This window comes from Malania oleifera, chromosome 9, assembly GCF_029873635.1.
Source record: "Malania oleifera isolate guangnan ecotype guangnan chromosome 9, ASM2987363v1, whole genome shotgun sequence".
In the NCBI taxonomy this organism is placed as follows: Eukaryota; Viridiplantae; Streptophyta; class Magnoliopsida; order Santalales; family Ximeniaceae; genus Malania; species Malania oleifera.
This window is the reverse complement of record NC_080425.1, coordinates 79,328,806-79,354,467: the sequence shown is the minus strand read 5'-3', so window position 1 is coordinate 79,354,467 and position 25,662 is coordinate 79,328,806. Positions and strand designations below refer to the sequence as shown.

The 25,662-nt window shown below is 35.3% G+C and overlaps 1 protein-coding gene and 1 long non-coding RNA gene across 3 annotated transcripts; one reads left to right on the top strand and one right to left on the bottom strand.

Annotated features, from left to right (window-relative positions):
• Positions 1-344: 344 nt before the first annotated feature.
• On the top strand, positions 345-5,618 carry LOC131164748 (uncharacterized). Its single transcript, XR_009139334.1, has 3 exons — positions 345-603; positions 2,260-2,404; positions 5,385-5,618. It is a non-coding gene; the product is annotated as an uncharacterized LOC131164748 (long non-coding RNA).
• Positions 5,619-8,881: 3,263 nt separating this feature from the next.
• On the bottom strand, positions 8,882-16,970 carry LOC131163772 (NADP-dependent malic enzyme). 2 transcript variants are annotated; one of them, XM_058120512.1, is made up of 20 exons: positions 16,494-16,970; positions 16,043-16,323; positions 14,752-14,872; positions 14,564-14,638; positions 13,943-14,094; positions 13,732-13,837; positions 13,455-13,520; positions 12,480-12,575; positions 12,269-12,340; positions 12,043-12,126; positions 11,854-11,952; positions 11,682-11,729; positions 11,505-11,558; positions 11,304-11,402; positions 11,094-11,183; positions 10,920-10,997; positions 10,708-10,782; positions 10,523-10,613; positions 9,441-9,569; positions 8,882-9,356 (listed from the first exon to the last, which is right to left on the bottom strand). In XM_058120512.1, exons 1-20 carry the CDS (start codon positions 16,521-16,523, stop codon positions 9,268-9,270), a joined length of 1,935 nt encoding a protein of 644 aa, XP_057976495.1. In that variant the 5' UTR covers positions 16,524-16,970; the 3' UTR covers positions 8,882-9,267. The 2 variants fall into 2 exon arrangements, with proteins under 2 accessions (XP_057976495.1, XP_057976494.1); XM_058120511.1 differs by having other exon boundaries at positions 8,882-9,569.
• Positions 16,971-25,662: the final 8,692 nt, after the last annotated feature.

Genomic DNA, 25,662 nt, shown 5'->3' with positions numbered 1-25,662 from the left:
TTAGCTTAAATTTTCCTTTAAATTTTACCAATCATGCCTCAAGTTCTCCCCATGTTTATTCAATTCATTTTATTATCCAAACAAGGAGAGCAATCAAAGCACATGCTCAACCCCAAATATTTGCTAGCCAACCTTGCACTTGGCACTGCTCTATTTTCTAGCCAACCTTCACCTAAATCGTGGCACCCTTCTATTTGTTAGCCAACCTTCACCCAAATCGTGACACGTGGCCGTTAGCCAGCCGTTTAAAAGAAACACAGATCTAGGGATTGAGCTTTTGCTACGTGTCACCTTAGATGAGCAACACATGACACTTACGTTCCATGTTGCTGTTTATTCTTCTATTTTTTATTATTTTGAAAAGTAACCTGATTTTCATTTCTTCATTTTCATCTCTCTCTCCTTCCCCTCCTCTGCTACCTTGCTAGAAGGCCCAACAGAGAACCCTAGAGTTCTCTGTGCTCCACAACTCCCAGTTGTGGCCACTGGCCACTGCCACCTTCTCTAGCTAGCCAATGCACAGCCAGGTCACTCTCTGTCGCAAGAGCCTCTCTCATCATATCTCAACTCCCAGCAAGGATCACCTCGCCTACTCTCACTCAGGTAATGGTCTCTTTTCATTCTTCTTATCTTTTTTCCCAAATCCCGAGACCCTTTTTTCCCTTATCTTACCAAACCCCGTGTTTCCCAAATCTCGTTTATTTTTCTTTTCTTTTCTTCCCTTTCAAGCTAAAGATTGGAAGTTTTGAGTGTGGGTTTGTTCTAATCGTGGTCTAGGTTGGGGTTTGGCCAGGTTCAAATATGGGTCATTGGGTTGACACAAATAGGAAGAGGCTACAATTCTCGAGTTGACCCAAATAGGGATCGGGGCCAGGTGGTCGGTTGACGCGATTAAAAACTGGGTCGAGGCCTTGAGTTGACCCCATTCAGAAACTGGATTTGGGTCTCGAGTTGACCAGATTCAGAATTGAATCCGAGTCTCAGGTTGACCCGATTTAGGGAAATGGGAGTGAACTTCGGTTTCGGCTATATACTGAACTGATATCACTTCTCAAGTGGGTTTGAATTCAGATGACCCTGAAAACAGAAATGAACCTCTCAATCTATTCATGTAAAATTGACAATCACATTCAATTGCACGGTCAAATTCAAGACTCTAAAATCTACAAATCCCTACGTCTACGCCTCACTCTTAAACAATCATGTTCAGTATTGCTTGTTCACACAGCCTTGAAGCCACTCACAGCTACCATCAAACATTTTGAGCTTTAATCGATTTCAAGCAATCATGTTCAGTATCATTCATTCATACAACCCTGAAGCCAATCAATCCTTAGTTCTCAAATTTAGCAATTCATATCACAGCTACCATCAAACATTTTCGGCCGCAGTCAATTTCATGCAATCATCTTCACAATCATTCATTCACACAACCTTGAAACCACTCACCCTTAGGTCCAAACCAATTCATACATAGCTACCATCAAACCAATCATACTTGTAATTATGAAATCAAACATAACATGTTCAAAATTACTATACTCAACATGCCCACAATCTAGCATCATTCGATCATATGCTTGACTGCCTAGTACTGTCATGACTCAAAATGTATTCAAAGTCCTACAACACACATCTGTGCCATCAGTCATAATTTCAACCACTCTGCATGTTGTAATATTTGTTAGTGTAATAAAATAATATTATTATTTTATCTTGAAAAAGAAGATGTATCTTGGATTGGGTTATGGTCATTCATTCATGTATTTCACAAATGCATAAGATTAATTATATGAAAATACATTGAATCTAGGTATGTATCTATTTAATATATACACATCTTATTTATTAAGTACAAGGAGAATGAAGGGTCATTTTGTACCTATAAATAGATCATTGGAGGCATTAGCACAACATATCAATCTCTTATATTCATTCTCATCATATCATTCTTCTTTTGAGTTTATAGAGTTTGACAAGTAAAAAAAGATGTTTTTTTGTGAAACTTTGAATTCCTCCGTTTGTGCGGAATTGGAGAGTCATACGGTTTAAATCGGGCTAATGCATTTGGAGGGAGACAAGTTTTGAGGAGTGTTGCACCGGTTCGTGGGTTAAGCCAAAAATTGCAAAGCGCTTGAATATCCTTAAAGAGAGCGAGATATATGTGTCTCAACCTATTTGTGAATCGTGGTTTTATTTTTATTTTATTTGTATCTAAGTTTTATCATTTTATATTATTAATTTTCTAACAATTTTAAGGAGATTCAAACTATGGAGCCTACAGTTGAGAAGCCTTTTCAGTTTAAAGGAGTTCCAAGAGATGAAAATAATAAGTATGATACGGAGGAGGCAAGATGCAATTCTATACGAAAACGGTAATATCAATAATGGTAATATCACAAAGGTAAATTTAATTGCTTTCGAACATTATACTTTGCCCAAATGTCTTTTTCCTAAAAACCCTCAATTAAAGTCTAAGAGGAGAAATATGAAAAATAACAATAGACCTCACAAAATGAATAGGGGAAACCCTAATCTAAAGAATTTAAACCAATGACCCTCTTATAAGCAAAACAACAATGTTTGTTATATTTGTGACAAAAGTGGGTATATTGCTCGAATTTGTAAATTTCGAAAACGTGAGTTTTTTCCTCAATCTAATATAATTGATGAACCATTTGTGGCAATGCTTACTAATATAAATATGGCCTACAATATTGAGGGGTGGTGGGCACACTCAGGTGCTAATAAACATGTACATGATAAATTTTGGTTTAAGGTGTATACTCTTTTTAAGGAACCCAAAACTATTATACTTGGTGATTCACATAACACTCAAGTACTTGGAAGTGGTGAGGTTGAATTAAAGTTTACTTCTGGAAGAGTATTAGTATTAAAGATGTATATACTTTACTCCTTCCATGAGAAAGAATTTGGTGTCAGGTTTTCTCCTTAACAAGCCTGAGTTTAAACAAATAATAGAATTTGACGTATATGTAATTACTAAGAATGGGATATTTGTGGGCAAAGGTTATGCTTGTGATGGGATGTTTAAATTCAACGTTGAAAATAACAATATAACATCTTCAAGTTCTATTTATATGCTCTCTTTGTAAATTTTTGGCATGCTCATTTATGTCATATTAATAGTAGATATTTAGGAATCATGAGTGGTTTGGGATTAATTACAAATGTTGATAAGGATTTTGACAAATGTGAATCATGTAGTAAAACTAAAGTAATAAGAGGGCTTCATAAAAGCATTGAAAGAATATCGAAAATTTTGACTTAATTTACACAGATTTGTGTGAATTTGAAGGAATTTTAACTCGTGGAGGAAATATATATTTTATCACTTTTATTAACGATTTTTCAAAGTTTACGCGTGCGTATTTGTTGAAAAAAATAAAAGTGATGCTTTTGTAAAATTTTTGAAAATTTGGTAGAAAAATTAAGAGAAGTAGAAGTGATAGAGGTCGTGAGTATGGATCTTTTGAATTTAACTCATTTGTAGAATCCTTGGGAATTATCTGAAGTTACTTCACTTTATTCACCTAAATCAAATGGCATAGCTAGGAGGAAGAATAAAACTTAGGTTTGACTAATGTCATGCAAATAGAATCAAGTTGTACCTCCTAATCTTTGGGGAGAAATAGTTTTAACTGCTTGTCATGTATTGAATAAAGTGCCACACAAAAAGACCAAAGTTACTTCATTTGAACTTTGGAAAGGGCATAAGCTAATGTAGGACAGGAAAGGGTAGCTTAGTCCTACGATTCAACCCTCACAAGCACATACACTCAGTACACTTTAAATTAAGAATTTAATTATCCAAACATAAAAATATCATAAATCATGTTATAGCTCACATGTTGTTGAATTTCTAAACGATGTATGATGCTATCCAGAAAATAAGTCTCATGAATCGAGCTAAATGCGGAATGATGCTATTTCAATATTTCAAGAATAAAAGTTCTATGATTAGTACAACAATATTCCTAGAATTGATTTAAAGCTAACAAGTATCAATATTGCAATCTATGGATTCAAAGGGCTTATCAAATATGGAATTTTATATTTTCAGCCAAGGCTTACAATATAAAATAAGGGTTCAAATAAGTGTTGAGATTACCAAGAGAATTGTTTGAATGACTTGACGTTGTTCAACACAAGTCTTAGATCATGCCAGAAAATTCCTTGAAACAAGTTTTGAAACACCGAGACGAATGTAGCAATGTAATGGAGGGGAAGTGGCTGTGTGGGGGTGGGGGGGGTATTTTGGTGTGGCCGTGTGAATGTGTTGGAGGATAGTTAGAACTCGTCTGAGGTACTTCATGCACACTTTAAAATATAGATATGTATACAGAAAATGAAATGATGGATTGGTGGCCTTGGGGTATAACTTGGTGATGATCGTGTGGGTGATGGAGGGAAGTCGTGAAGGTGGGATAAGGATGGAATCGCTGGATAGAATAGTGGTCTCTCACTACCTGATCTCTTAGGAGAACGACATAGTCTCTCACTATACAATCACAAGGATTGGACAAAACTTAACAAGTTTTAACAAAGGAATTTCCTTTCAATATTTCAATATTCAAACTTAACTTTTGTTCTTACAAAGAAAATAATATATATATATATATATATATAGCTAGCATAAGGGGACAAAGCATTAATAAGCTTAGCTAGCATGGGGGGACAAATACATTAAATAACTAACAATTCCTATACAAGAATAGGAGACACAAATAATAAATGCATCAACGTACTAGACACATTAATTACTCTTACAAGTTACTAATAAAAAAAGTACTCCAACTTTCTAAACACAATAAATACTAAGCACAACTTGGTAACACGCACAACTTACTAAGACATGCACATGCAAACAAGCAAGTTGTCTTGCATGGTTATACATTAAATACAAAGCAAAAGTCAAAGGGAGGCCTAATTTCGTGTGGAGCCCACATGCGTCTTGAACTCGAACTTGCTTCAGCATCTTTTCTTGAGTCTTTCTCATACTGGAAAGTCTTTAAAACAAGTTTTCAAATAATCCATTCAAAATCTACAAACAATTATGAATTGATGTAGCCATTGGGAGGTTGTCCATGTGCCATCATGTTGGCAAAGGAAATGTGAACATCGGGAGGCCGTCCACGTGTCACAACATTTGAAAATGACATAGGTAGGGCATGCTAATCCCCATCATAACCCTATTTTATATTATTTTGGTGTTTGGGGTTGTTTAGCCTTTGTAAGGCTTATAGACCCTAAAAGACCTAAATTACGTGCTAGAGCTTCTACTTGTGTTTTTCTTGGATATTCTGTTCATAGTACATCCTATAGATTTTTAGACATTGAGAATAATGTTATCTTTGAATCAGGGGATGCAATCTTTCATGAAGAGAAGAGATTGGTGTTCAACCTCAAATTTTATCCAATCGATATATGGCTCGGGAGATGGGAGTTGCGTAGTTGTCCAATGTTGTATCTATTTAGGCGTGAACTTGCTTTTGTGAAGAGTACATTATGTGCAAGTGATACAAAATCAATTCATTTTGCTCAGTGTTTTGTTACATTAATATTATATTTGAACACGTATGTTCTTTACTGCTCAAGCTATTGTTTTTAGCCTCTTGTGCTCTTCCAAAGAAGTTAGAAGGCGAATGTTGCTTGGTAATGGAACATTCTCGTTTGAAAATTCATGCAAAGTAGATACAATACTGTGAGATCATATTTGAGTAGTGACATCATTAATGTGAATTATATAAAATCTTCTAAAAATCTTGCGGATCTATTAACTAAGACCTTAGCAAGAGAAAGGGTCTAGAATACATCGAGGGGGATAGGATTAAAGCCCGTAAAATTATAAACCACGCATAAGGATACCCAACCCAAGGATTAGAGATCTTGTAATTGGGTTCAATGGGAAGAATGAATCATATGGTGGTCGTAAGAAATGCACTATTATTTTAAAACTTATCCTTATGGTGTAAGTGCATTTATCCTATAAAAGGAGGAGGTTGAGTTTTTTAAAACTCTTAATGATAATATGTATCTCTTATGAGTGAGGTGTCAGAGTTACAAGAGCACCCTTGACAAATTTCACCTATGTGAGCATGGGAGTGGGGCCGCTCTTCATGAGAATTGGGTTTATTCTCAAATATGCTCATGAAACTGGGATTAGCATAAGGTCGAAATGTGTTGGCTATTAAAGCTCATGTCAACACCTGAATGATTATGTGTGAGCAATAATACTTTATTTTCCTTAAGGAGTCATAGTTCAAGTCTAAGACCATTACTGACTCTAGAGTAAAGATTATTGTTCGCTAAGTGAAGGTTCAAAGCAAAGCACACCTTCATTATACATAAGTATTCATCTTTGATTGTTAAACTCTCTATATGCATGGTACATACATAATATTAAAATAAGGGGAGAATTGTTAGTGTATTTTAATAATATATTGTTTGTGTATTAAAATAATATTATTATTTTATCTTGGAAAAGAAGATGTACCTTAGATTGGGTTATGATCATTCATTCATGTATTTCATAAATGTAGAAGATTAATTATATGAATATACCTTGAATCTAGGTGTGTATTTATTTAATATATGTACATCTTATTTATTAAGTACAAGGAGAATGAAGGGTCATTTTGTGCCTATAAGTAGATCCTTGAGGCATTAGCACAACATATCAATATTTTATCTTCATTCTCATCATGTCATCTTTCTTTTGAGTCTAGAGAGTTTGACAAATAAAGAAAAGTGTTTTTTTGTGGAGTTTTGGACTCCTCCGTTTGTGCGGAATTGGAAAGAGTCATACGATTCAAATTGAGTTGTTGTACCTTGAGAGAGACAGGTCTTGAGGAGTGCTGCTGCACCGGTTCGTGGACGAAGCCAAAAAATCGCAGAGGGCTTGAATATCCTTAAAGAGAGCGAGATATCTGTGTCTCAGTCTATTTGTGAATCGTGGTTTTATTTTTATTTTATTTGTATCTATGTTTTATTATTTTATATTATTAGTTTTCTAACAATATTCATTTCACTCCATTACTCACCGTATGCTCGGAAAGATAAAAAGAAGAGGAGAACATTTACCTGCGCTTCCACTCCTCCTCCTCTATTCCCTTTGCCAACCGAGCGCGAGTAGCTCCTTCTCCTAATATGAATTCTTATCTTCTCCATTTCACACGAACGCAACATTCTCCTTCTCTTTCAATCACTCTACTCTCTCCCTCTCTGCCCTCATTGCTTGAATGATCCTTAGCGCTTAAAAAAATGGCCTCCTCCATAATGCTCAAAAATGGCTTCCTCACTTTCTAATCTCAACTCTCTTCTTGTGCGCCAATGTAAAATCATTACATTCTGCTAGACTGTTAAGAGATAACCTCCTAACGTCCATTCATCTTCTTTTCTAATCTCTTTAAAAAAAATGAGATGCTCTAGTTGTCCTTGGCAGTTCAAAGGGAATATGGGAGTGCTCGAGTTTGTTAGAAGGGGAGGGGGGGGGGGGGGGGGTGTCACAATTTTGACTTGGAGTGAGATTTAGAGTTGAGTTGGGCTAGGCTAGGGCAAGTTTGTTGGATGGGGTTGGGATGAATTGGGCCAGGGATGGGGACCAAATGGGCCTAGGATTGTGAGGTAAGCCCAACACAAGGTTTGAAGCTTGGAGCTTGTGGGCTTTAACTTAGGAAAAATAAGTTTGTTCGGCCTCTACCTAAGCTGGTGCCCACAGTAGTTTTGGGCTTAAAATGACTTGGTTGTGTTCATTTTTGTGTGCAGGTGAAGGTGACCTTTAATGGCTTGCTTAGGGTTGAAGATGGTGGTTGAAGGAACCTCTTATTTTTTTTTTTTAGTGTTTTTGGTGTACGCAACTAAATTTTGTAATAAAATATGGATGAATGTATGTGTACTTTGTTTTCAGCAAAATGGGGGGGGGGGGGGGGGGGTGAGTAAGTTAGGAACATTAGAGAGCACTAACTGGTGTGACAATTTTTCTATTAGTACTTTGGTTAAAATATGTGGGAAAAAAAATATTCAAGAGCTAAGAATTTGCCGATTGAATTCAACTAAGAAATATTAGTTTAGGGGGAAAACTCGTGGTTAGGATTATTGAATAAAATTAGGAAATAAGATGTTCAATAAATGCACCTTATGAAGGAAACAAAATAAACCAATTCAAGTTAAAGAAATTAAGAAAACAAGGAAGCATAAACCATTTTATTTCTATAAAGAAATTTGCAAGAAAGAATAATTTTGTCTAAAATACTAATATTACTTGCAATCACATGCATGTTCCGAACCCAATATTAGGAATTTCTCTACAAATTTATACAACAATGTGACATTTAAATTAGTTTTGAGGGAAAAATAAAGGTACTTCTAATTCTACCAACGGTTTTGCAATATGTAGACAACCAAAGAGCATTCCTACAGGAAGACAAAAAAATTTGTGGTAAAATATTAATGAATATTTTTTAATATATATATATATATATATATATAATTAATTACAAATGCACCCCCACAGTTTAAGCTTCAGGGAAAAAATACCAGACTTTATATTTATACTTCTTCGAAATGAGTTTAATCCTCTTTTTTGACTGGAAGAAAAAGCATTTTACAAACAATTTCAGATTTTTAATATCCAACATTTTTCTTTTTTTCTTTTTTTTTTTAACCTTTCAAAGGAACTTGATATTTTAAAAAGTTTTAACGCCAAGAAAATTACCCCATTTTTCAAAAAATTATTTCACAATTATCCACACAAAAATTACATTCTTTATTAAAAAGATTATTTAATTATTTTTTGAATATTTTCAAACACACTTAAAATGAGCTTCAACTCTTTTTGGCAAGAAAAATGGAATAATACTAGCAATAATTTCGGTATAACTCTTTTATTTCAACTAACATCAGCTACTTTTAAGTTCCTCTTTTAGAAATAGTGGGCCAAACAAAGCCTTAGTCGACCTTCGTCTCTGACTTGAATGTATACAAGTTGATCACATGATTCAACATATGGTAATAATTTAGAGTCTTTCTGATACTCAAGAACATTCTCAAGGCTAAAATCTCCACTAGGTCAGCTACCATCACCCACCATGCTTCTTCGCCATATTATATATAACTTACAGTAAGAAGAAAACGGAAATAGGGCAAAACAGATGGAAGGGTGGACAAAATGAAATGGAAGAAGAATGAAAGAAATGTAAAATGACTAGTATTATCAAAACAAGCAAAACTATGAACTCTATTTGATCACCGGAAGCAACGATACATGGGGCTGTACATGCAGCTCTCGGCATACTCCACCAGATTCTCCGGTTGAGGGAGACGAGTAGCCAAACCTAAAAGGGAGTTGCAAATGAATAACACTTTCAGAACATTCACAAGCAAATCCTGCAATAAGAACGTGCGGTAAAAGAAGTTACCAAGTTCGTAAACTTTAGCAGCAACACTGGCAGCAATGTGAGCTGAAATCTTTCTAATGTTAGTGAATGGTGGGTATATGAGCCCCTTGTCAAAGTTCTCCTGAGTCACCTGTTTGGCCAAAGTTTCCGCTGCTCCAAAGAAATAATAGCAAAAATGCTGAGGGTTATCATAGGAAGCAAAAATACAAAACCCTATTGAATTTGCACTCTTTCTATTTATTTTTATTTTTACTATTTTGGGGAGAGGAGTAGGGGTTCACACAAAAGCAGGGAACAGAGTAGTCAAAAAGCATTTTTAGAAAGCCTAGAGGGTGCCCGGTGGGTGTGACAGGTACGGGAACTCTTGTTCAAAGGGATCAACCGCGAGTCATGGTAATCCATGCATCAAATTAGGAATGAGGCTTCAACCAGTCTATTGTGTCAAACTACAACAACAATGCTCAGTTCCATCAATTCCATCTATCACTGACATGTAAATGATGTTTTGGTATTTTTTGGCATGGCACCATCTTGGTCCACTGACGTGAGGGAAGTGGAGGGATGCTATAAACTCTTTCAGTAATTGGTCCCTTCTAGACTTCTAGTCTCCACCAGCGGATCTTGTTTCCAATTTGGATTATTAGTTTTGACTAATAAACTACAGCGACCTTAAATAATTATGCTGCAGAATTTGGTCATAATGACTCTTAGGATGTAAGTAGGATACAGAGATTGTAATAATGATTTTTTCAAAGCTGAAACAATGAACCAGTGGAGTTTTGTCAAGAAAGGATAAGCGTTGTATAGAATTCCTTGGCTGCTAAGGGATCTCTGCCTCTGGTCATTTAGCAAATCGTTCTTTTTCCCTAATAAAAAAAAAATTATCAAGAAATACTACATAAAAACAGAGATTATCAGGAAACAATGCAGTGGGCTCCAGCAATAGAAAAGAATATGTGGTTAAGAAAATAAACCACAACTGTTGCAGGAGGAGAAACCATGACAACTTGCAGGACTCATGGACATATTTCGGGACCTGTCACTAAAGCAAGTTATGGTAAATCCTACTTTTTACCCTTTTTTTATTTTGGGAGAAAACTTACAGGCAGCCAGAAGCATGTCATCATGAACACGGATTGCGCCAGAGATTATCAAGCCCAGACCAAATCCAGGGAAAATGTATGCATTATTGGCCTGAATGAAGAAATAAAAGCAAGCAGCTCAGACTTCAATATATCATACTTCCGTGCTAATGACATGCTTTAAAATGAAGTGAAGAGTAAATAACCTGTCCAGGCACAAAAACCTGCCCCTCATATTCAACAGGGTCAAATGGGCTACCACTCGCAAAAATGGCACGACCCTGCAAGAAACAGAGAAGGAATGAAATTTGTAAGGGGGAAAAAGTCAGAATTGATCTATATTCACTAGTAAATTATCATCCAAAAGATATCAGCCTCGTGTTGGAAATGTTACAAAAAATCTGAATGTTTATTTTACCCCACTCCACGTATAAGCTTGTTCAGCAGTACACTCTGATTGTGAAGTTGGGTTGGAAAGAGCGAGAATAATGGGTCTCTGCATGTCAATCACGTACAAAAATGTTAACAACTTCAGATTGGGAATACATTTTTAACATTGCCTTCAGTGAAAGAGGATGGACAAATGCAATACCTCATTGAGGGAAGCCATAGCCTCAACCACTTCTTTAGTAAATGTTCTACCTACTCCAGATGATCCAATCAAAACCGTTGGCTTTATTGCCTGACAAAACAACTCATAGGTGTGAATAGACCAAGAACCATAGACTTATGGCATGCGTGTGGGTGCAAGTGTGGGTGCGTGCGCGCGCGAGAGAGAGAGAGAGAGAGAGAGATTTCACACATTAACAGCATCTAAGAGATCCTTGACAGGTTCATGTTCATGAGCCCAGGGCTTCTTGAAATGTTGAAGCGAGTCCATGCGGGAGCTAACAATTAGTCCCTACAAAAGAATTTGTTAAGCATGTCAAGATAGATTCAAGAAAAATTAAGATATGATGCAAAGAGCACAAGACTCCATTTTGTAAGTTGCTTGATCCGACACCTTTGAATCCACAAGCCAAATCTTTTTGCGAGTCTCTTCTAACGGAGCATTAGTCTACAAAAGGAATTAGAAGTGCGAGCATCACCATGATGTTGTATTTAATCTATAGCTAGTGATTGCTTCAAAGAAACTAGTCATATATGCAAAAAAACCAAATGTTGGTCACGAAGTTTTAACCTGTTTTGACATCTCAAGAGCTATGAGTTCTGCTATTCCAGTGCCAGCCTGCAACAACCAAGTGACAAAGGATAAACTCAATAATGAACTGAAAATACACTAATACGCAAGAGAGTTAGCAGGGGACGTAGGTAGAAAACCAACATACTAGACAAGCCCAACAGGGGCTCACCTCACCAGCACCAAGGAATAAAAATCTGTGCTCATCTAATGTTCCCCCAACTAATTTGAGTGCTGCAACAATTCCAGCGAGGACCACCGATGCAGTGCCCTATAGCAAAGCAAAGCAAAGCAGCCAAAATTTAGTATCATTATTCCTCGTTACGAAATAATCCACATATTATAGTCCTATAATAGTTACCTGGATATCATCATTGAAAACAAGATGGGTTGTACCATACTTTGCAAGCAACTCAAAAGCATTATGGTTGGCAAAGTCTTCAAACTGCATGATGCAGAGTAAAAAGAATTAAACAGTATAAGAAATAAAGAAACTCATTTTAGACTTTTTGAGCAGATAAAACCAGCAACTCAGGATAAGGTAACACGAAATTATGCAAACTCACAACCTTTGACTGTTAACTAACCTGAATGAGTACTTTCTCCCCATAGTTCTGCTTTACTGCAGCCATGAATTCATGAAGAAGATCCGCATATTCCTAAAATAGGACAGATCAATCATGATTCACTTTTTCAGAAACACGTATACATCATATAAATCACAATTGAATGCATAATTACAACTAGGCAAACTCCTGCCAGCACAGGGTGGGAGAGGATTGGGCAAAAGATTTAAACCTGTCCAGTTGCTCTCCTTTGCCTAAGCCCAATGTAAAATTCATCTTTCAACAGCTTCTCATTGTTTGTCCCCACATCAATGGTTATGGGCAGGCACTAAAATTTACCAAGAAAATATCAAAAAATAAAAATAAAAATTTACTTCATGTAACAGGAAAGACAATGCAATCATGAATGAATTCAGTCTGGCAGTCTTGCAGGGTTCACATCGTCAAATTCTTCAATTAATTTCAACCAATATGTCAAAAGGCTCAGTTAAGGTTAGCCCTCAAGATAAGGCATGCCCCTTGAGTCACAGTAAAATACCAAATGAAATATATATATATATATATATATATGTATATATATAAATTTGAGAGTTGCATCTTAGACCATGAAAATAATTTGAACACTATATTGTTATAATCATCTCTTATCATGATTTACTTCATGAACTCAAGTCAGTTTTCTTTGACTGGCCAACAAGTGGTTTACAAATTATATTTGATTTTTAAATTTTACTTTTAATTTTCTTTTCTTTTCTTTTCTTTGTTTTAAAAAATGTAAATAATTTATCTACATATTTTTATTGAAAAAACAAAATTTCTAAAATGCTTATACTCGCCTCATAACTCGTAAGGTTAAAAGTTAAAACACCTTTCCTTACGCTTCACCTTTCAAAACATTAATTTCAACTGAAAATAATCACCTACTAAGTTGAACAAATGAATCACCAAAATACCCTTCACGCTATCCACAAAAATGGTCACAGGACCCTGTTAACTGTAGTGGTGAGCTATGATTAAAAACTAACCACAGAAATTTTTGCAGGAAGAGTAAATGAAAAGGTGTAGGTACAAATATGTGCAACCTAGGTTATGGGATGGGGAAAAGTTAACAGGTTTTGCCAGTAAATCCATCATACTCAAATATTTAAATGCAAACATGACCTTACCAATGAAAAGAAAATGTTGTACGGGTTATTCAAAAACTTACTGCTGATGGACGAACGCCCCCAAGCGCAGTATATAATGAAAGTTTCCCAACAGGTATTCCCATCCCCTGAGAACATTTCATTCAAAGTCAGTCATTCATAAAGCCCAAAACAAATCTCTCTCTCTCTCTCTCTCTCTCTCTCACACACACACACACACTCAGATGCATAAGTAAAAGAATAGTACTTCTGTCCAATTACAAACATCAAATCAGATATATCATTTATTTAATATGTCCACAAGAATTAAGCGACTGCAATCCCAATAGAGTTAGTTACCTGGCAGCCAAGATCCCCAAGCCCCAAAATCCGTTCACCGTCAGTCACAACAATAACTTGAATACTCTTTTCAGGCCAGTTTTTTAGCACCTCAAGAATCTTCCCTCTGCAAAAGATACATATCAGTTATCATTATGAATGCCACAGGGGTGTAATATTAGATGCTCAAGTATCACTCATGCAGGAACAACACATATTGCAATTGACATACTTCTCTTTCAGACTAATAAAAAGACCCTGAGGTCTCCTCAAGATGCTGCCGTATTTCTGGCAAGCCTCACCAACAGTTGGAGTGTAGACAACTGGAAGCAGCTCTTCAACATTATCAATGAGAAGCTTGTAAAACAGCCTTTCATTTCTCTCCTGTATTCAGGACAGAAACAAGATCGAAGAGTATTAGGTCTTCCCTAAGTGGCCCAACTCCATGCTTAGTAACAAGTTTATAAAGAAAAATAATTGCAGTTACTGTCCCATGAATTTAGCCAAAACATACATATTTAGGGAAGCTAATAACAGCAACCAGAGCAGCAGAAATTCATGTGTGCATGAGTGCGTGTGTCCACTAAAAGCACAATCAACAGAATATTATATGAGTTAAACATGATACATAAGAAACACAAACCACATTGAAATTATTAAATTGTCATTTTCGAATAGTTCAGATGAGGTGAAAATTACTTGCAACATTTGCAATACTCTCAATTTACTATGTTATACACAATCAAATCAGTTGACATGCATAAGCATAAGTTAGTTATTTTATTTATCCTACATATGTAGTCCTTCGGAATGCCACATTTTTCTTAGAGATTCCAAAACTGTGTGTGATTACCTGAAGATCCATCATGGCCATGTACCTCTGCAGTGGAACTTGATATTGACGAAGATTGTTCATCAACTTCTTCACCTGGCATGCAGAAAAGACAATGGTTGGCCAAGTTTCACCTAATTCTGGTAGGTAGAAAAGAAATATGGTAAAAAGAAATATCTATAATGTTGGAGATTGAAAATTTGGAAAACCTGAAGGTCTTGAGTGACAACTGTGGGAGGGAGAAGACCGCGCAAGTAGTGTGCATCTCTCTCCTTCTCAGAAAAAGCAAGTCCTTTGTTAAAGTGTGGATCCCGTAGCAGTGAATACCCACTGCAACAAACCAAAATATGAAAGGGTTTTCAAGAATGAGAAGATGCCAAAACAACAAATTTTGGCCATAGCCCTCAAGAAATTATGGTATCCTAACGTATTTCATGAGGTGGATCATCATTTCCAGCTAAAATGACGCCACACCCATCGCAAGCAGCCAACAAAATGGATAAATATACTGTCATAAAAACACCTATAGACTGAAGATTCTAAAGCACTTATGGATAGGATTTGCCTACTAAAATTAAATTAAAAAATTTCAGCTTTTACCAGAAAATTATAAAGGAAAACAAGACAATCATAGCAGATAACAAGATCAAGGAAGTAAATTGCGAATTTCAAAATATCCATGCTACCATGTAGGGTTTTCGCGATAAATTAATAATTTTTCAAAGAAAGTGTAAGCCATCGCAATAAAAATATATACGCCAAAAACTGGAATAAAGAATAAAAAATCTTACTGAGGAACATTGTTTTCTTTGGACAATGAAGGATTTCTTTTCTCAACACTAAAGTATATTTATATAATGAAGAAGAAGCCAACAACAGAATTAACCGAACACAGAATGATCGGCAGAAACAACAGGTAAACTATTAAATTAAATTTAGAAAAGAAAAAACTATACTCTTTCTAAGATCTACTCGCTCAATAGAAAGATCAACTCACAATCAAGTGTGAAATATAAAAATACATAAATAAATTCAAGAACTGATTAGGAAATTTCACTGAATCAAACTACAAAAGAACAGGAGCCACTGAGGTATTCAACGAATATCGTCTATTTTTTTTCTTTAAAAAAGAAGAAATTAGCAAGGAGAAAAAAGAAATTCCATTTGAGTATCTGAAAATTCTATGGATTTACAAGAAATGAACTGCGAAATCTATTGGTTAAAAACAATCAATAGAGAACAAGAAGCCAAACAGAGTTTCATTTTCAAAATATATAAAAACCGAATCCCTACTTAGTAGCAAAAAAACAAACTCCATGACCGAAAATAACATCACAGGAAGCCAAAAATAGGATAGACTTTTAGAAGCAAAGCCAAAGGGAGGGGGGGGAACAATTAAAATCAGAGAAAGAGAAGTCAACCAAAGCATCGAGATCATCGAAACCCAGAAAGAAAAAACCAAGAAAATGCATCTAGACTGCCATCAACCATGGATTATACCTAGCTACAGATACAGTCCAAGGCGTAACCAGCTGATCCTCGGTGGCAGTATCCTCGCCGTATACGTCCTCAACCCCTCCGCCGACGGTGGACTTGGGGTCCATATCCAGAACCGAAGTCCCATCTTCTCGCATATCCTTCAATGTGCTCTCCATCAAGACGGCGGCGTTTCTATCCCCGGGTCGGCCGTTCGAGGCAAAAGCAGCTACCACCACTGGAGCTGAGGATGGTCTTCTCTGCGAATACGAGAGGCCTCTGGACACCCCACACAAGGAGTTGTTCTGCACAACAAAACCAGAAACAGGAGAGAGTGTAGGAATTACTTAAGAAAAAAGAAAAACAGCTCAGACCCACAAAAATGTGAAGCCGATTTCGATTGGTTTCGAAGGGAAATTGTGAACTGGGTGCGGTTGAAACTCAGATTGGGGAAATGGGCCTGGTTTATAATTACCAGAAAACTGCTTCCGCTCAACGAGATCATGGCGACAGGTTTGTAGGAAGAGAGCGTCTTCCGGTTTTCTCCCAGCCGAGGCCGGTTTGCTCTTCGAGAGAGAAAGGAGAGGGAAGAAGAGAGAGTCTTCAGGGCAGCCCTCCTTAAATGTCTCCCCCCTCCCTCTCTCTCTCTCTCTCTCTCTCTCTCTCTCTCTCCTACTACTGTGTCCTACCTGACTTTGAGGCTGCTTTTCATCACAGAATTCGGAAACAGCTGAGAGAGAGCAGAGAGAGCAAAAGCTGATGTCCGTCTCTCGCTCTCTCAAGAAATGGAATGTGCAACCCTCTTTCGTTTCTTTTTATGTTTTCCCAATTCTCTCCTCCTACTGTCGCTAGAACTACGGAGCCCATGAATGAAATTATGGAAGAGCCCTTAAATTGTAGGGACATGGTGGGGAGGACGATGGGGTTAGGACGGGTGAGCCGACGGCGTGGGGCAGCATCTTGATTTGGGGTTGTGGTTTTGCATTTGCATTTGCATTTTGGGTTCCAACAGGGCACGGGGTACTGATGCCGACAAGGATGTGTCAGGGTCCAAGTGGTGTCTCTCTACAAAATGAACACGTTGGCCCATGAGTTTTACAACTTAGAACTTGAAACCTAGAACGTTGCTGTGGGCTTCATATGGTAAAGAATAAATTATTGGGGATTTTAGATTATTAGTGACTCTCATTTTAGGTTTGTAAAGATTTTAAATCTAGATTTTAGGTTTGGAATCAATTCGAAAAATTAACTATGAATTCAATTTTAAATACTTAACACTTTATAAGGTTATAATTCACTAATAAAATATGTGTCACATATTATGAAAAATTTATCTTTAATAAAAAGAATTAATTTTAAATGAAATATAAAAAAATATCACAACATATAAAAGTTATTCCTTACTCTAATTGAATTAAATATTCTTTTTATTTACTTCTTGAAAAAAAAATGATATTAATAATTGTTCCCTTTGTTTTCTACTTTTTTTTTTTTTTCAAGCTATTGGTGTTTTGAAAAGGAAAATTAATTTATTAGTGACCACTGAATTATTGTGTATTCAATGGTTAGTTTTTGGGTAAATCCAAACTCGCTTAGAGGTTGGTGGTCCCACCATAGGGTCCATCATTTCTCCATTGGGAGAAAAAATTGAGCCAAGGGCGTGCACTTTTTCTTTTTTTAAACAAGTACCAACAAATTACTTAATCTTTTTTTCTTTAAAAAAAATGTAACATAATATATTTCATGAATTTTTTTTTTTTCAATGAAAAACTCAAATTTATTGATAGTCGTCACTTGTGGTGAAGGAAAACCGTAATTACAAATAAGTTACAAGAAATTTACAAATAAATTAGGAAAATCATCTCAAACAATAAAATCAAAACAAACCTAACAAAACACGACCCAAAATTCAACTAAGATAAACTAAACAATACCACATGAATAAAAAAAAAAATACAAACAAAAACAAAATACCTGCAAACTAACGATAATTACCTGCAAAACAAAAACTTGAGGAAAACATAGGAGAACCAAAAGATGTCAATTAAAAACAAAAGTTTGGAATATTCATCTTATTAATACGAATTAGACCTCACATTTTACTCGACAACACATCACTTACAAAATATCTCCTCGTGTTGCCTCCCTCGCCTTGACGAGTCAAGTAATACGCCACCTGATTACTTTTTCTAAATTGGTGCTTTATAGAGAATTGAAGGTCTTGTAGCTCCTTCTCTAATAATTCCCAAAAGTTCCATAAGTAAGTATTAGAAAGAGCAAATTTCATATGTGATCTATCTCACCACCAATTCTGAGTTAGGATTGAATGAGCTTTCTTGAAAGGGATCAGCCCATTTTTAGGGCAATAAAATTAATTGGCAATTTGGAATTCAAAAAATATTTAAAAAAATAAAAAAAAATTACATTTTTATGTTTAGTTATGGGAAAAGGTAATAAATAATAAAAAAACTAAATTAATGACTAAAATATTTTAATTTTATATATTATTAGCATTTAATATTATAAATTTTTTATTATATCATGATACTTTTAATATATTATAATATTTGATACAGAGAAAAATATAATATAAAATAATTTTTTTTCTTTTAGAACTCAAGAAATATTAGGGATAGAAAAGGAAAATATCAAAGAATCGTCATTTTTATGTTTGGTTATCAAGGAAAATGAGAAAGAAAATAAAAAATATACCAAATTTATAAATAAAATTTTGATTTTATACATTATTGATATTTAGTTTTTTCTAATTTTTAGTCATATTAAAATAAATTTTTATTTTTGATAATATGTAATAAAGAAGAAAACTATAAAAAATAAATAAATTTTCTCTTTATTTTTATTTCCATTCTATTTCCTTATAAAATCCTTGATCCAAACATACTTTTATTATAATAGAATTATTTTATTCAAATAACAAAAGACTTAAATAGGATAAGGGATTTTTCTCATTTACATAAGTTAAAAGAGTTTGCCAAATCAAATAGCAACCCATTATTAATTATAAGAGAAAGAGTCAATGGCCGCAAACCCTTCCCCTACACTACTGTATCTAATGAGGAAATTAGCTTAAATAGTTTATCTCTGAGCCCAATTAATTGGAGATCCCCTTCCATTAATATATGTATATTGTTTTACTTAACTGTTATTAATTAGCCAAACGAATCTCTTATCTATAGTTATGTGTCAAAATTAGAATGATTTGATATCATTACATTTTTTAATTAATGTGGTGATTCGAAACCGTTCAAAAATATCTTCAAAATCATAAATAGTTTGAATGAGAAAGAAGTCCAACCATAATGATTTTAGAATATCATTTTTTTTTAAATATATATATATATATTAAAATATCAATAAAATTAAAATTATGTGAACTAACGAAATTTATTTTTAAAAATTCTAAATTAAATTGAATATCAAATAATTCGGATTGTTAAAGATTAAATGGTCACAATGGTAAATAATCATCACATTATGTATTGGAACATTATGCCTCAACCAGATTACGTCTTTTTGGGCATTAGTAGAATTTTACCTAAAACACTATATGAAACACAAGAAGAAGTTTCTACGCTCATCTTTATATTATTGTAGGTTTTCGTCTAGTCACAAGTAAAAGAAAAGACTAATCGATTCATTGCATATTTACTCAAAATTGTGTATTATGTACCATAAATGTATAGCATAATCCTTAAACAATCTAATGTCTAACCTTAAAGGGACTATATGCAGTGAATTGCAAATCTCAATATCTGACCAATTAATAATTTTTACTAACATCTAGTAGCTAAAAAATTTAAGTCTTTTATTAGTGATTTTAATGGTTAACATGAAACTTTTATGTTATGAGTTTATAAAGACATGAAAAGGAATATAAAATGAAAAATGGTTTATCTCCTAATATATTAGAGATTCTAATGGTTAAAATATGTAACGTTTGTGTTAAGGGTCTTGATTTGAATCTATAAAGGTATGAGAAGGAGTATAGAATGAAAAATGATATACTTCTTATTTTATTGTCAAGTGAGTCTCTCAAGTGAGTCTCAAGCCAAATAAACAAACAGGTAAGACTAAACTTTTAAAGAATCTTAGAACTAGTTTAGTTGTGAGGAATAACCTTTTAATTTTTTAAAAAAGCTTTGTTGTGAAAAGTAAGGGTGGCATCTCCCAACAATGCGCAGCGGAATGAACATTGTATAAAAAATCACACATACATACTTGCAACAAACAAAATGGTAATAAACAGAAAACATTCCGCAACCATAGTAAGATGAAGAGAATAAAGATAAGTGCAATGACACCAGGAATTACGTGGTTCGGAAAATCTTACATCCACGGGAGCAATCGGCAAAAAATTCACTATGAAAATCAAAGTTTCACAATACAATGATCTTCTCTCCTTCTCTCATCCTCTCTTATTCTCTTATATGTTGAAATATACCCAAAATGACATATATAACAACCCCTCGGAGGTTTCCCTTCGAATACCCAACCACTCCAACGTTCAAATTCAAAATTTAAATTCCTTCTCGTAGTTTAGCGAACACATCCATATGTTTTTTCCTTTATTTATAAACTCCCGAAGTATAAGAGTCACACCATAAACAACAATCTCCCCCTTGGCTATTATACCCCCCTTAGGAGAACTCGAAAAACATATATCTCTTCTAGCACTTGGAGACATACACCAAGTCCAAGTAGCGCCGCTTGAACTTGCCAATGGTAGCTTCAGCTTCTACCATCAAGCCCGATACAGTTGTAGATACAATACCCGAAGACTTTACCGTAGGCTTCCAATAAGATCATCCTATAACAGTAAACACAAAATTTGTTGCAAGCTTTATATTACCAAAGCCCCCTGTTGAGTTTGCAGGTGTGGAGTCGCCGACAGCTACACCAGCCCAACCGTCACCTTTGACATTGAAGAACGGAGGCCACCAACCTCTACAGATTTTGTTGAAATCTGCAGCCACCTTCTTTGATTTTAATCCCCCCTTTCTGTATATATATATGTGTACGTGAGAGGTGTGGTAGAGAGAGAGTGTATGAAGCTAAGTGTGGGTTGTAGTAAGTTGTGTGTGTGCAGCAGTGAGTTGTGAGAGGTGTAAGTGTTGTGCAGAGTGTTGTGTCGTGAGTATAGAGAGGTTGTACGCAGAGAGTTGCAGTGAGACAGAGAAAGAGACAGAGAGAGTTGAGCAATGTGGCTCCTCTTGTATTTTTTTCTCCCAGTATAGTGCAGTGGTGTGTGCTCCCGTGGACATAGTTCAGATTCGACCGAACCATGTAAATTTGGTGTTCTAGTGTGGATGTGCTCTTTATTTTTCTCCGTGTATGATTATTGCTCCAGGTTTTTATCCCCAACACCCCCTGCATAGTATTCAACAAAACTAACAACTGATGATCCACTCTGTTGCCCACTGAAACACTTCATTGTACAATCATGGAGTACCTTTGACATATCCTAGACATCACAGCCCGTCCTTGGGTACCGAGCGGTAGACATTCCATATAGATTCTCCACATAACTCCCCTGAGATAGCAAACAAAAGTCTCCCTATAGTTTCGTTCATAAAGTCACCCTGAGATAACACCAATCTCCCTGTAGCTCTATCCACAAAGTCACCTTGAGATAACACCAATCTCCCTATAGCCCTGTCTATAAAACCACCCTGAGATAACACCAACCTCCCTACACTTTTGTTCAAGCGAATCAGCAAACCAAGATCCATCTTGGTCGTACACAACACATTCATGTCAAAACCTTCCAACAGAGTATCCAACTAATTAGCCTCAGTCAAAGTCTTTCTAGCCAATAACATGTCATTCACTCACAATAGATACATCACTCAACGACATCCTATCATCCTCTTCCATACTGGAAGTCTCACCAAAACACACACCTGGGTAGTGGTCTAATGGTACACATGAGCCCACTATGATCCTGTTGGTCTCCCAAGCTGAAAACTCCCTACAATATGAACAATGTTATCTCTGCCCTGAGTGTGTTGCTCCATCTGCATCACAAACCGTGATATTGTTAACCCGAGATAGAACTCCCTGCATTTCTACCCTGAGTTCCTAACTCCACTTGAATAACATGATTGTTGCTACTGCAGTTTCCTGACATTTGTTTCTCTTCCTTTACCTGAGTACGCTGCCCGTTGACTTTATCACCAAAATTCATGTCCTCGATCACTCCTTTATTTGTTATAGGATCACCTAGCTTGCACTCATCTTTCTTATAACCCAGAAAGATGTACTGTCCAGACAAAACACCAATCCTAGATCCTCCATCACTAGAATAGTGCACCAGTGGACATCCACTCTCAACCGAGTAATCTACCGCAAAACTTGTGTTGGCCTTACAAGGCTTAAAATCTTGTTTTGATGATAACTAATTATAGAAACTTAACATATTTGGTTAAGTGATGATATTTCAAGACTCAAGTATGTAAATACAAGATCAAATGCACACGAAGATTATTAAAAGCTCATACTCCAAAGAAAGAAGATCTCATAAAGCTTATACTATTAAAGCATGGATTCAAATATGATTTGATGAAGCTTAAATTGAATTGAATTTGGAAGTCAAGATAGGCTCAAGAGATGGAAAAGCATGAAAACTTAAGTGCTTAGAATGTCAAAGTCTTAAAAAGTCTTTATATAAGTACTTCAAGCGATTTCAATATGGATTCATGAAACTCTTAGGTTAATTACTTGGACCTAAATGCCTTTTAAAATACTTGAAAAGTATTTTTATAAGGTCAAAAGTTTTTTCAAAATGGTTAAAATTATTTTTGGAATAAAAAACACCAAAATAGGATTTTCCAAATTTTGTTATTTTTTCTATATCAGCATTGATGTGTATTTTTATCTATAAAAAACTCCTTATCTTAAAAAGTGTTCAACATGAAAGTAGTGAGATTTTCTCTTAGATTTCTGTTGATACTAATAAATTCTAATTTAGAGTTGTATTAAAAAAGTTATGACCAAAATACTAAAGGGTGGTCGAAGCTGTCAAGCAGCTGACCTTATATGTTCAGGCGACTGAACAGCAGACAGAACTACTTCAGGCGAGTGACCTTGTGATTCCAGGCGCCTAACCCTATACTGACTTCAAAAATTCACTGAAATTTAAAGTCCAGGCTACTGACCCCTTGAGTTCAAGCGTCTAACCCTTCGAAATTCAAATTTTAACAGCTAATAAAAATTTTCAAAAGTGATTTCTTGGGCTCCAAACTTTGAGAAAACTTGGGGAATACTCCAAGCAACTTGGACAACACGAAAAATACTCTTTAAACTCTATAAATACATGATTAAACCTAAGGATCAAATACACCAACAACCTACAAGCATCAAATCAATCAAATTCTTTCTACTGTTCAAAGCTACCTTGTCTATACTCTTGTTGAATTACTTGCTGTGATTTTGCTGAGAAAAGTTCACGAGTCTTTACATTTTTACTGAGTTATTCAGCCTAAGAAAGAACCCCGGTGATATATATATACTTAATCTTTGCCTTTCTATATTGTGATTTTGATTGAAGTATATAGATTTCAATTGTACTAATCTACTCTTTTGAGAGTGTCATTGTACACCAAATTGTTTCTTGTTTCTCTTGTAGTTTTTGACGATTCAAGGTTGGTTGAGTCGTTGTACCGAGTGTGGGGTATCGTTTGGAGAGGGGGTTCCACCCTAAAAGAGGGATTGTAACGGTTTGTTCCGCCCGTAAAGGAACACTATAGCGGAATCCTTAGACGATCTTGCCTAAGGTGAGGACGTAGGCTGGGTATAAGCCGAACCTTATGAAAAACTCAGTCTCACTCTCTTTCCCTAAACTCTCTTTAATTTTCTCTACATATATAACTGCGTGGTTATTAATTTCAAATCTATAAATTGTGTATATTGGATATTAAATAAACCAAAAATTAATTTGACTTTGGGATTGCAGAAACCAAATGGAGGTATGTTGGTTGATCAATACTTTTTACGGAAACCATAAGGGAGTACGTTGATTAAATAACACCGAAGACTCATTAATTGAAAGTTTATTTAAAATATGAGTTTTTGAAGTGCGTTGGAATTTTCAATTGTGCTTCATTAAAATAGGGCTTTTATCAAACTCTACTTTGAGTTACTCAATCACTGAATCTTTGAAGCTTTGCTGAATTCATTCTTTAGTGTGAATCTTGTTTTGGTTATCTTGTTGAGAGGATTGAATTATTCAAAAGTTGAAAGCATTACATTGTGAATCATTGATTTATGTTGATTGAATCAATTTGTTGGTTGGGTGTTAATTGACATTACTGCAAGATCAAGTTGATTTACTTACTCTTAAAGTTTTGAAAGTGAATATTGATTTCTAACTGATATTGTAATAAAAATCATCCTTGTTTGAGTACTAAACTTACAATAAGTTTTGAATTTATAAAAGGAGTTAAAAGAAACTTTTAAAACCCAATTCACCCCCCTTCTTGGGACTACACCTTACTTTTCAACTTGCCCATCACTCACCTACAACTTTCCTATCTAGCGATACCTTTGGCGATCGATTACACAAGAAATGTGTCATACTCACTGACTTCACCAAGAAGTACCCTGCAAGCCCTGCATATAACCTACCCTGCTGACAAAACTTCTTGAACAAAACCAATGTACTTAGCCCCAATGTTTGACTTGTGAATCTCTTTCTCGATCTAGTTCTCTACCTCAGCCACTGCATGAAGTACACCAAGACCCTTCGTGATAATCCCATGAAAAACATATGTCTATCCCTTGATGCTATCATCATTAGTTCCCAATCATCTGAATACATGTAGTCACCCATGTGCTCTAATCGCATACGCCACAAGAAACCTGACTCAGACTCAACAATTGTAACTCCACCAACAACTGTAACATCTCGTAGTGCAAAGATGTTTTCCCACTACTTTATCTTCTTTCATCATTATCATTACCACACATTTTCATTTCTTTGCATTCAGACTTGTAACGATATCCATTACGGTCTAAAATTTCCAATGAAAATACCATTCTTCCTTAAACTCGATTCATGCTTTACATCACATATGACTTTTACAACACCATCATACATTTTGATTTTGACATTTCAAATAACAAATATTTTTCCATGAAATATCATTTTCCATCAAAATACAACCAGTATAAATTGACCTGTCGGTGTCAAACCATTTTCTAGGATAAAAGCATCCGGTGACTAAGATTCAAGAATTACTCATGAGGCACTCTGAACCTGGTGAAGCACGTAGCATATCTCCAACATTACATTCTAAGTTTTTCTCCACTACACTTGCAGATTTTGACGAACCCTTAGACATATATTGGCATTCCCGTTTTTACCAAACTAATGCTGGAGAATTCTCATCCATGACGTGATACAACACGTCCTTAACCAAATAAATACAAATGATTGCTCCCAATTCATTCTAAGTCATTGTATCCATGCTATCCGATTTAAATTTTGTGTAAACCCTTTACCATGCCTTGTTACAACACGAGATCTTTAAATTTGGAGGTCATACAACACGCTCTGATACTAATTGTTGTGAAAAATAAGGGCGGCCTCTCCCAACAATGCACAGAGGAATGAACATTGTATAAAG

Excerpts from the sequence above, each read along its gene's own strand:
- LOC131163772 (XM_058120511.1), bottom strand. The coding sequence starts at position 16,523 with ATGATCTCGTTGAGCGGAAGCAGTTTTCTG. Across the intron at positions 16,324-16,493 it reads TGAGCGGAAGCAGTTTTCTG|AACAACTCCTTGTGTGGGGT; the intron begins GTAATTATAAAC and ends TTTGTTGTGCAG. Across the intron at positions 10,998-11,093 it reads CTATGGCTTCCCTCAATGAG|AGACCCATTATTCTCGCTCT; the intron begins GTATTGCATTTG and ends ATTGACATGCAG.